General features: G+C 34.8%; 1 protein-coding gene across 1 annotated transcript in view; it reads right to left on the bottom strand.

Moving 5' to 3' along the window:
- Positions 1-493: 493 nt before the first annotated feature.
- LOC123692437 overlaps positions 494-13401 on the bottom strand; it is a 17119-nt gene continuing 4211 nt past the window's right edge. Inside the window, exons 2-5 of the mRNA XM_045637182.1 lie at positions 8933-9063; positions 8584-8723; positions 1209-1372; positions 494-718 (exon numbers count right to left, since the gene is read on the bottom strand). Coding sequence (XP_045493138.1) covers positions 555-718; positions 1209-1372; positions 8584-8723; positions 8933-9055 — 591 coding nt within the window. The 5' untranslated portion in view covers positions 9056-9063 and the 3' untranslated portion in view covers positions 494-554. The remainder of the gene's footprint in view (positions 719-1208; positions 1373-8583; positions 8724-8932; positions 9064-13401) is intronic.

Raw genomic sequence — 13401 nt, 5'->3', positions numbered from 1 at the left:
ATTTATCTAAAACCAAAATAATAAACAAAAGATTTAAATATTTTTCTTGCTGGGACCATACAATCAAAGTGAATTATGTAATGTGATATTATGTATATAGTAAAAATTAAAATGATTTAAGTATAGCAAGTATGTTTTATTAGGAAATTAACCTTATCAATGACAAATTAAAAATATATTAATATCAAAATACAATTTATAAAATAAAGACAGTAAAGTTTATTTGTTGGTGGGTTAATTTGTCACTTGGGTCACTTGAGTCTTTCATCTCTCATAGAGTAGTGCAGTATCCTTTTGTAAGTAAGTACATTTTTTCTGATTTATATTATAATATAAAATTAAAGTAACAATACTGTTTGACGGCCAGCAAATTCACCTAGTTAAATGGGTAATTAATTTTTATATCTCCTATGATTGTCTAAATTCATTAATTTAATTAATACAAAAACTTTTTCAAAACAACAAAAGGAAATCAAAAATGTCATCGCAGAAGTGAAAAATTTATCACAGAGTATATCACATCGCAAAGTATAGTTCCGCATTTCCCGCCAAAATCACATGTTCGGCGAGTCCCCGTGCGCGCCTGACAGATCCTTGAGCGCGTGTTCCCGCGCATGCGCTACGTGCCGTGAGCGGCGGGCTTGTTCCCGCGCGTCGCGTTCACTCCGCGCGCGTAGACGGTCAGCGCCCGCATCTTGTACGCATTGTGTGAATGCACCTTTATTTTAAATAGTTTTACCACAGATTAATAAAATATTAAATAGCTACCTACTGCGTTTTATTGGTAAAATTAAAATCGCTAATAAGTGACGATTGATTTACTGAAAAAGACTTTTTGGCTAGACACATTTGGACATTTTATTTCTGTCTGTTTGTAGTTGTAGGCACTGCTAGTGCATTTTAAGAAATTTACGAACTACAAAAGCATAATATTATAGCGCAATCTCCAAAAATCGCATAAATATCTTAGAAATAATCAATTAGGTATCTACTTATACGCAGAACTCTAAATTAATTTAAGTGGCACATATAGGTACATTTTCAAAATTCGCGCACTTATATCTTCATTTCTGTTTCTCCATTCGATTTTTCTTTAGGGTACGTGTAGATGACAGCGATCAGCCTTCTGTATTTTATTCAGACCAGACCAAAAATCAACCGTTTCACCCAATCTTTAACCACAGTCAACAAACAAGTAGATTACAAACCAATAGCATCCCAGCATTTGACAACATCATCTGGTTCCCTCGCGCTGTTGTAGCAATCTATGACAGTCGCCTTGCAGTCTGCGCACACAGGTTCGACGCTCACCATGTTGGATGTACGCATCTCTATGCGGCTGGTCAGCGCGTTAACTTCGTCCACTGTTAGTCTGTAACATTCATTATCTATTTAACCTTTTGACCGCCAGAGCAAAAACGCATCGCCGTGCCCTCCACGCCAAGCCACAAATTCAATGAGATAACCTTGCAAATAGTAGGGAGTCCAAAATGTTATCGATAAACATAATAATTCACGTCTGAATATTTGAATAAACAGCTTATAACACAAAAATAATATTTATTTAACCTCATCTCCTACTGTAAAAACTTAAGACCACATTTATAGCAACTATCAACAAAAAAAAATCAACCTTTTGAGATACAAAAATACATATAAAATTGCAGCAAGTTACAGCACTATTCTCTATCAGTTACGCCCCATTGGCATGTATACATGCCAATGGCGCGGGCAACCATCCTTTTTTTTATAATCTCTCGCTTCTGATTAGGGATGTGTAGCTGTATATTATTATAACTTATCGAGTTTATTTATTAAGTTTATATGAACTATAGGTATTACTGTGGAGTGTTTATTTGTAAATATCAAAACAACTATTACCTTTAAATAAAGGGAATTGCATTAAAACTACATATTTATTTTCCAATCATTTAGTTTAATACTTGAGTTATTACAAATACTAATTATATGTAGGTACCTATTTAGGTCGATTACCATATTTTGATATGACATAGCGACAATTTGTATCATAAGAATATTCTAATAAAGGCACTGATTAGACTTATTAGGTAATAAATTTTGAAAACTGCTAAATAGGTAAGTACCTACAGATTTTTAGAGATATTTATACATTTTGGACCTAAGCGAATTTTTATCATTACATGGACAATAAATATAATGCTAGAACGCATACATTGTGTTTGTGACGATAAAATAAAAAATAAATGAAGTTACTTGAATATTACACTACATCACTAGTAGGCACGTATACATGTCATTGGCGCGAGAGAACGTGCTTTTTTAGCCATTAATTAAGTTATTTTTTGTCATCAAATATTTGAATAACTACTTGGCAATTTTGTTTACTGTGTACAATTATGTAATAACTGGGGATTCAGTTCATAAACTGTATAAATAAAACACGTAAAAGTAAAGGTTTAATATGTTTATTTTGTATTTATCTATGATCTGTTTCTTGGCATGTATAGGTGTCGTTGGCGCACAGGGCACGATTGCGCATGACATCTATAGATGTCATTGGCGTTCAAAAGGTTAAAAAAAAACGACGTGTGGCATTCGGGGACTGCTACGGTAAAGCTATTGCGTGCTATGCCTTCAAGCCACACCTCCGCCCGTCGGAGTGGGGAGCGTGAGGTTTTTTCGTTACGGAATTTCTCGATTCGGTCCCCGCGTTCAAGCCCCAAGGCCCGCGATAGAAGCTATGCAATAGCTTAAAATAATATATTCTCTATATTCAAAAAAGTAATTGCTAATTCCTTCACCGTAATGGAATTGGGAACGACTGTTTCGATTTTTAGATCATTTATATAAGGCTGGTTGGGTAGGTACCTTATATAGAAGTTTCAAATATCCTATTTTTTAAATTAAGTAGGCGTATAACAATTTGTATGTTATAAACATAACATGTTAAAAATTCTGGAATGAAATTAAATACCTATTTGAATCTTTTTAGGCCAGTCCAACCAAAGTCCAACACAGTTTAATGAAAAAAAAAAAAAAAACTTCATGCGTACATAGTTTGATCTTTCCTTATATATGCCATCTAGATCCAGCACAGACTAGTAAAAAAGTATTTTATTGGTCTGTGCTGCCCAGTTACAGATATTAGATAGGTAAGATTATTCAACCCGGATAAAGTCACGGCTAGCCGCGTATAAAATAAATTTTATGTTGTTAATGGCAAGTATAGACATATCGGCACCTGTAATAAATTAACGTTAAAATTATTTCTATTATAAATAATAATATCTAGCGTACCTAACTACCATAAATTATTCATAAATCTTTTAAAATTACGCAGAAGCTACCTACCTAGTTATCTGCTTATTAAAATTCATGCCAAATCATTCTTATCAAATAAATTATTTAAGTAAAGGGACAAACTTATTAGCAAATGAAAAGTCGTTTGCTATTTTTTATAAGCACGATATTAAAACACGATTTGTTGATTTTTAATGATCTGGTACGTTCTGTTTATGATAATGAATGTGTTCACAGCTGGAGACTGTATCTATAAAAAAGTAAAAAAAAAACAAGTGTTGATAATTATTAAAAAAACAAAATACCCGACTGCACACTAAAAAAAGAGTAAAAATCCTATATTAATTACTCCCGTGATTGAAATGAATCTAATGATACCGCATACATATTTTTTTAAAGGGAAATTTAGAAAAAATATTATTATGTCTTTATCCCGTGGGACTTTTAGGATAAAATGTATCCTATGACACTCCCGTAATCAAGACAAATCTAACGATACCTCATACATCAAAATCCATCAAGCCGTTTAGGCTACAGGTGGTCACAAAGGAAAAGACATACATACATACTTACATACACTCGAAAAACATTACCCTCCTTCTTTGGCAGTCGGGTAAAAATCTAAGTGACATTGAAAATCGAATAGGTAGGAAAAGTAACTTTGTATCTAAAAGCCCATTTCACAAAAATACATGTTTATTGTGTAGTAAAGTCATCGTAATAATATTGAATTTTATTTCAAGACGCTTTATCCGCATGTTGTGGAGACAAGTTTTTACAAACAATGTATTTATAAGGTAATCCAATAATTAGGTGTACCTAGGGTTGGTGTAGGGTCGTTCCCCGCGGTCCGGGTTCGTTACCACGATTTACCTTCGCTTGTAATTTTAATTGGCTCTCTCGATGCTTTTATGCCATTTAAACACAGTATAAAAAAGTACATGACGTTGAAGGAGGTTTAATATATTTTTGGCGCCATGTAGTTACCTATCCAAAAAAAGCTAAAAAAGAGTTAAAAAAAGAAAACGAAAAAAAAAGCATTGAAAATGGCTATGGTTAATAACTATACCTACCTACTTAATAGTGCTTTCTATTGAAAATATACTCGTATGAATGAGAAAGGTTATTTTTAAAAGTAGATAATCAATCAAAAACAATAATCAGATTTTTATGAATGAAGTGTTTTTGAATAAGTTTTTTATGCTCATATTGTGTAGATATTACGCCGGCCGCGGCGCGGCATCGCGTCGTCGGTAATTTAGTTGAGCGATTGAAAAGGAAAAAACAAATATTATATGTAGCGAAAACTTCACACTGGAATAACTGGTACATAGACGAACATATTTTAAAAAAGATAAACAGGTAAACAGTATTTATAAAACTAAATTAATAATTAATTAGATTAAGTAGGTACCTAACTATTATTAGTTGGAAATATTCCTCATCATATGGGTTGAGGCACGATTAGGTTCCTTTTTTACAAGGACTTTTTAATTTTTTTCGCAGTTTTATTTTGTACTGAATATATTTTTGAAAACTGGTGGAACAGGATTTACAACGTTGATATTTAAATTTTTCTTCTAAGAACAGACAATAATATGGATTGGTTTATAGATTGTTAGGAAATAAATTAAAGATTTAATTCATTGTTCTTCAATAGAAAGAGTTTCTAGTATATTGGTAAGTAGGTAGTGTAAAACTTTTACAACAATATAAAATTCACTTCCTAGTAACTATGTATAATGTTATTATTTTATCACAAAGAAACTGGAGCAAATTGGAGTTAGAGACACATCGTTAAACTGGTTTAAGAGCTACTTAACTGATCGCAGACAATGCATAAAAATTAATAGTAATCTTAGTTCTGAACTTAAAATAGAATTCGGTGTTCCACAGGGAAGTGTTCTCGGCCCCACACTCTTTATCATTTACATTAATGATATACTCAAAATTACTTTGGAAAATGCCCATATAATTGCTTACGCTGACGACACTGCTGTTCTTTTTCATGGTAAAGATTGGGAACATGCACAGAATATTACAGAACTTGGACTTTTAACCATAGTAGAAGCACTGAATAAAAATTTGCTCACCTTAAATTCTAAAAAAACTAAATTCTTGTCTTTTTCAAAATCCACCCGCCCCAATCCTTTACTAAACCAGACTATTAAACTACATTCTTGCACCAACCTAAACACAACTCACTCTACATGCAATTGTACTAACATCGAGTACATTCCGTTTATAAAGTACTTAGGCGTTACTTTAGACAGCAATTTAAACTATAGTCAACATATAACAGAGGTATCAGTAAAAATAAGAAAACTCATATTCATTATGAAGAAACTCCGCAACTGTACCCCCATTACCATTTTAAGACAAGTTTACATATCTCTCTGTCAATCCGTAATAAATTACAGCATTTCGATCTGGGGAAGCGCCGCCAAATCTCACCTTCTGCAGTTGGAGAGAGCTCAACGTGCACTAATTAAAGTAACTCTGAAAAAGCCTTTCCGCTTTCCAACGAACGAACTGTATCGGGAGTTCAAAGTTCATCGAGTTCGTCAACTATACGTACTATCAGCAGTTAACCTAACGCATAAATCTGTTTCTTCACGCCCCGATTACGAGGAACTACTAAGGAAAAGAAAATTTAGAATCCCACTTCCTGCATATAACTCAAAAATAGCTAGACGAAGTCCATCGTACTCACTTATCCATACCTACAATAATGTCTGTAAAACGAAATCACTGAAATATTGTAACATGCACAAATGCAACAAAATAATGAAATCTTGGCTTCATGAACTATCCTACAGCGATACCGAAGACCTGGTTTAAACATAATAACTTAAACTAATACAATAAGGATAAATTTTATTCTGGCTAGTTTTCAGAATATAAAAGGTACTCATTTACTGTAATATAAGATTAAAGTATTGATCACACTCACAAACATAAACACACTCACTAGCACTCTCACACACTACCACACACACACACTTCCACACACACACACACTTCCACACACACACAATACTCACCCTCACACACAACCCTATTACTCCTAACTCCACATTTGTTAGATAAATACGTTTTTTTTCCTATTCTAATGACGATGTGTTCCTATGTAATTCAACATAAATGTATACCGTTTCTGAGATCCAAGACACAGGCAACAGCCTAGTTTGGATCTCCAGTAACACTGTATGTTCTATACTTTTGGTTAATAAAGATTTTTATTTATTATTTTTATTATTTTTTTATTTAATTCATTTTTATGTACATGATGGTACAAGAATGCGGTAGAACATCGCTTTTTAACGGGATGCTCATAAATAACCCCTTTTTAGCGATAGTGAGGACAAGTTTTGTTTTCACTATTTTATTTATAATAACGAGCGGTTTTGATAAAATTTCAGACACAAAAGAATTAACAATGAACATTACGTTCGAGGTATTCATATTATGAATAGTTAAAAAAATTGTTTAATAAATGAACCTAGCCTTTACATACCTTTTTTGGGAGCATTTATTTATTTGATGCACCTAAAATAAATGCAAGTGAAAAAATGTAAATTCATTATTGTATAATTAAAAAATTATCAAAATTACCTAAAATAGACACTACTTAGGTATATTTAACGATAACGTAGGTACCTAATTAACCGAAATCTCCTACACTCTACAGGTTGATTTAATTATTATAAGTTATTGTAAGAGCAGTGGTGGCTCAGTGGTGAGACCTCGGACTTCGAATCGATAAGTCCGGGGTTCGAGACCAGGCGAGCGCGCAGGAATTAAATTGATTTTTCAATTTATCTGCGCATGTTGTAACATCACCACTGCTCGAACGGTGAAGGAAAACATCGTGAGGAAACCGACATGTCGAAGAATTAAAAAGTTCGACGACATGTGTCATCCGCCAACACGCACTTGGCCAGCGTGGTGGATTATAGCCTGTACCCTCATAGGAGGCCCGTGTCCCAGCAGTGGGAACGTATATGGGCTGATGATGATGATGATGATGATGAAGTTATTGTAACTAATATATATATATATATATTCACCATATATATCCTAATATAAATGGTGAAGCACTTGCTGTCTCCCTTGATATCTCGAAGGCCTTCGATAGGGTCTGGCATGATAGTCTTATTGGCAAGCTTCCATCCTACGGTCTGCCTGCTGGTCTCTGCGCCTGGATCTCAGATTTCCTGAGAGACCGGTCGATTCGAGTAGTCGTCGACGGCTGCTCGTCCGACCAATTGGCTATTAATGCCGGGGTCCCTCAGGGATCAGTTCTCTCCGCAACACTCTTCCTGCTACACATTAACGATCTGCTGAGACCCGGTATCTATGGGTACGCAGACGATAGCACTGTTGTGGAGAGATATGCATCTAGCGCGCGAGCCAGTGCGGCACAAATCCAGTCGCTACGGGAGGCGATGGTCGAACGCATGAACTTGTCCTTACAGGCTGTCTCCGAGTGGGGTGAGGCCAATCTGGTCAAGTTCAATGCGTCCAAGACCCAGGCGTGTCTATTCTCCGCAAAACGGAGTCCATTCAACCTGACTCCGTCCTTCCAAGGTGTATCCGTGCCGATAACTGACCGCCTCGAGCTTCTTGGAATCACCTTAACGCCTACTCTTAATTTTGGTTCATACATTGAATCCAAAGCCCAAGTAGCCTCGAAAAAGCTCGGTATACTGGCGAAGGTGAGGCAGTATTTCAGCCCGGGACAGTTGCTCAATCTCTACCAAGCACAAGTCCGTTCGTGCATGGAATACTGCTCTCACCTCTGGGATGGATCTGCCAAGTACCAGCTGGAGTCGCTTGAGGCGATTGAGAGGCGTGCCAAGAGGCTCATAAACGACGATGTGCTAGTAGGCAAAAAACTCCAGAGCCTCGCTCATCGTCGCAAAGTGGCAAGTCTATCGGTTTTTTACCGGATACACTTTGGAGAGTGCGCTGCGGAATTGCACGACTTAGTTCCGCCATCCCCATTTTACCATCGTTCGTCGAGGCGCACAGATTCTAGGCATCGCCACATGGTTGACGTTCCATGTACCCGGACTAAGCGGTTCGGATCGACATTCTTTATTCGAACCGCTAGGGACTGGAACATGCTTCCTGAATCTGTGTTCCCCGATGAGTACAATATGGGGGTCTTCAAGAGGAGAGTGAACAGGTACATTCTAGGGAAGCACGCTCCATCTTAGGCCACATCTCAGCTTACCATCAGGCGAGATCGTGGCCAAGCGCTCCCCTATCGCAGCATAAAAAAAAAAAAGCACTTACCCAAGGCGTTCCGAATGTGTATCATCCAGGCATCTTAGTTTCTCCATATAAATGGTCTCCTTAAAGTCTCCCAATGATGTAGTGGATCCAGAACTGCTTACCCCGCCCGGAAGTGATGCGTCTTCTACCAGACGTTCCACCTATTATACCTTTTATTATTAACCAAAGAATATACTACTCTGTTATTAACTGTCACGTTTATGAATCTATAGACCAATTATTTAGACGAATGGATGGGCCATTCGTCTAAAGTAAGATAACAAAAACATTATCTGATTTAACCAAGTTAATGTCCCAAGCTAATAATAATATGTATACTTATCTTAATGAGTTAATATAAACCGCTTACCATTTTGTTAGAAATACTAATGTGATGTTCTTCAGGTTCGTCTGATCCTAGAGGATCAGCTGAAGTGCTTGTGGGAGGTCGCTGGAAGTGAGTAGCTCGGACTGAAGATTGATTACTGCCCATATTGGTGTCTAAAGAAAGTAGTTTAGCTCAAATTATACGAAATTTTGAGGGATTCAATCGCTATATCGACTATCGTACCAAAAAAGGTTATTACACCGTTGAAGTGTACCTACAGGATTATCAGTTGATTATGCAAATGTGAATAAAAGGTATGAATTTGTGCATCGCTTTGAAAACGAGCTCTAATGTAGTACATACTTTAAATATAATTTCGTATTCCTTTGTATACCTATATCGTGACCAAATATGTAACTTTGCTTAGTTTCATAGTTAGCGACAAGATCGTGTCAAATATCAAGGAACATCTTTTTTATCTCAATTTTACTCCAACACCAGACACGGCTAGATAAATCTAAATCTAATTCAGTTACATCATTCAAAATTAATCCACATTTAGTATGGGCGAAAGCTAAATGCTGTTCCAATGAAAAATGACAAGGAAATTAATGAGCAGCTTAGTTAGCCACGCCGTGCTTCGGTCTCGACCTTGAACTTTCGCGGTTTTGCATCTGAATAATCAACCTCGGATCATGGAATAAAATTAGCATATATTTTTTTAGCGGAACATGGGAAAAGTCGCGAGTGGTCTATAAAATAATTGTAGCGCTATAAAATTGCTAGCATTTGAAAAACTATAAAAGTAAAAAAAAAGTTCTATTGAACACGTGCGCAATATATTATTTAATATCTTCATTCTGTCTCGAAGTAGTTGATTATAATTTTAAGCTTTAGTAAAGGAAAATTAATATACATTATGTTGAGGGTCGCAGAGACCTTTTCGGATTTGTTTCCTGATATTATACCCATACTAATATTATAAACAAGAATATGAGAAGATCCACATTAACGTAAGTAATTTCACGCGGAAAAATTTACTTGCAGTTGGATATGGTAACGTTTAAAATATGATTACTTAGTTATATTTTTTGTTTATAAAGCGCTCCAGTAATGAGTAAAGTGAAGAAGAAGAAGAATCCTCAGAAGAATGACTCAAAAAACAAAAACAATTATTATCATCGATACCAATTTTTATTGAAGTGAAACTTCTTTATCGGGGTTGGAAAAAATTTAGTGTAACATTTTTTCATTAGTACGCGTGACATTTTTCCGTTACGCGCTATTTTTTTCTTATCCCTACCACGCGTGATTCGACGTATTTCTATAAAGTTGCACATAGTAAATTATTTTAAAAAATTAGCTCATAAAGAAGTTTCACTTCTTACGTGTGTACACTAGTACACGCACACATTTTTGAAGTGAAACTTCTTTATCGGGGTTGGAAAAAAATTTAATGTAACATTTTTCCGTTACGCGCCATCTTTTTCTTATCCCTACCACGCGTGATTCGACGTATTTCTGTACAGTTCTTGTACAGTTCCATATAGTAAATAATTTTTTGGAAAAAAAGGTCATAAAGAAGTTTCATTTACGTGTGTACACTAGTACACGCACACATTTTTTTTAATGGCGTTTTGATCTCGTAACAACTACATACTTATACAAAAAAATAGAATTGATTTCATCCTCTGTATGAATGCAATATTGAACAATTTTATTAGTCATACAGCATACTGCATATGAATGAGTTAAACGTAATCCCAAATACGCATGCTATATATTATGATAAATAACGTGTTTAAGGATGTTGCGTTATTTGCATGTTTGTTTCTGAATCACACCAAAAAGTAAGACACACAGAATTAAATTATATGGATGAATATTTAACAATTATCATTTTCATACACGCGATATTATAGAACAGAAAAAGCTTATGCACTCAGCTAGAAATTTCTCTATTTTTTGTATTTTTTACTAGGTACCTTAATTATTAATTTGTCTGAAATCTGAACATGCTATATCATCACAGATAATACAATGAAACTCAATTTAATCCGCTTTTTAGGATACCACAAAAGGCGTAGGTATTATAGGAAAGCTTGGTCGACGATTTGAGCTTAAGCTTTTAAAGCGCTTTCTCGTTAAATACAAAATTAAGCTTTTCGATTCGTAATATCGGTTTTACGGACGCTTTAAATATAGTTTGAGTTCATTGACAATTGTTTAATATTTTTTCCAATGATAATAGTACATTTATTATTTGAAGACCGTGAAATGGGATTATAATAATTTTGCATAATGATTAATGGAGTACGCGTGCTTCTTCATTGCTGTGGTATAAATTAAATGTGATAAATTAGGTACCTATTTTCAAGCACTTGCATACAATTAAGCATCACATTTTATAAATTAATTTTACTTTTCCGTCCACGTCTTTTCACATGGCGGGACAGCTTCTTACAAATTACTTCCTCCTTACATTTTATTTGTTTATAACATTTATGATGTAAATTTTTTGGATATTGCCCGTTTTATTTTTAAAAAGTTATTATTGTCATTTTACTCATAAAGTAAAGGGGCTTTCAATATCAGTTTAAAGTTTTTTGATACCTGCAATAGTTACGGTACAATCGCCTGTGCACACTTAACGATTCAAATGGGCTATCTAACACCGAAAGAATTTTTCAAATCGGACCTGTAGTTCCCAAGATTAGCGTGTTCAAACAAACAAACAGGCAAACTCTTCAGCTTTATAGATTGTACACGATGAATAATATATTAATGCGATCATCCGGATGTATGCATTATTGGTAAAAACATTCTTAGAATAGTTACATACATGCGAATATATTACAAGGCTGCAACTTGAAAACGGTTAATATATTATGAAACACCTTCCGTGCCTAAAAACCCTTGAAATGAGTAATATAAGGTCCTTATTACGCTTTTATCTTGTAAGTTTATGATGCAGGTACAATATATAGTAAACAGGTAGAAAATATAAGTGCTTGTTTTATCAAAATAAATGTTTTCCTACAAATAAATAATCATCAAAATCGGTACACCCAGTCTGAGGCAACAAACCCAAAAAAAAAGTACAGGCAATTTGAAATCATTTTTATGAAGTCGGTTGAAAATACTATCTTCTGGACTGAAATATGTTCTTCAATTAGCACGTGAATTATTTTAGGTACCTATTATGTTTAATGAGTGAACCACCAAGTGGAATGTTGCTTCTACCGGGAAGAATCGCCAAGAAACTCGATTGTTACCTACTCATTTTAAAAGCCAGTTTTAATGACAAACAGATGCACAAATTATTTATGAAATAATTAAACTAGTGTTGCCCAAATGCAAGAACAAGACGAGACTTAGCCAGTCTTGGTCTTGGTCTTGCGCCAATACACCTGGTCTTGGTCTTGGTCTTGGTCTTGCGCCAATACACCTGGTCTTGGTCTTGGTCTTAATCTTGCGCTCCCAGTCTTGGTCTTGGTCTTGGTCTTGCAGCAAGAGTCTTGCAAGTCTTGCAAAAAGTTTACTTTAAATCTTAGAAAAACGTATTTCAATTGGAACATTGTGAGCTTGAATTAACATAGCCATGGTAAAGATCAAGCAGATTAATAAATAACTGAAGATTTGATAAGAAATTCGAAAATCAAAGTCCTAGCTGCAAGACGCAAGAGTCTTGCAAGCTAAGTCTTGTTCTTGCTCAAGTCTTGCACGGTCAGTCTTGGTCTTGGTCTTGCTAAAAATACGCGGTCTTGTTCTTGGTCTTGGTCTTGCAAAAACGCAAGACCAAGACCAAGACTGCAAGACCAAGACTGAATTTGGGCAACACTAAATTAAACGATTGAAGAATGACATCCAATTAATAATGATGGCAATTGAGCCCTGTGAAGAGGAAGACATTTTTTAAATTGAACTAAGATACAATATTATGTAAAAAGCTTTTGCAATTTTGATTGACGATATTTTTTTTAAGTAGTTTTATATTCAACAATAATTAATTAATTTTCACACCAAATACGGAGAAGACCTTTTTTCAGTAGTTTATGGAGCTTAATATGTTACAGGATATATTATTATTATTAATTATAGGACGGGTTTTTACACCTACTTTTAGTCCTGCCTAATGCATACCTAAATGCCCAAGTTTGTGAGAATGGTAAGTAAGGCGAAAGTTTCATACTTGTGAAAATGTTTGATTGTATTTTAATTAATCGATAGAGATATATTACTATCCGCATAAACATTAGAGAAGGAAATGTCGTCGTAGTTCTTACTTCTTTGTCTTTTTATTATTTGGGACTAATAAATGCTAAGTATGCTCAAAGGAGTACCATAAAGAAACACTAAATACCGCACTGCTTGGCAATTGACAACATTTCAAAATTTTAAGCTACTTATTTTTTTATTTTAATGAAAACTAGATCAAAAATTATGATACACGTATTTTTTGCTTTTTCTAAATATCGAAGTTTTCATTCATCTTTTTGAGTTTTAAAATC

The sequence above is a fragment of the Colias croceus genome, chromosome 6, assembly GCF_905220415.1.
Source record: "Colias croceus chromosome 6, ilColCroc2.1".
NCBI lineage: Eukaryota > Metazoa > Arthropoda > Insecta > Lepidoptera > Pieridae > Colias > Colias croceus.
The sequence above is the reverse complement of the archived record's forward strand: the minus strand, read 5'-3'. Positions and strand labels throughout refer to the sequence as shown.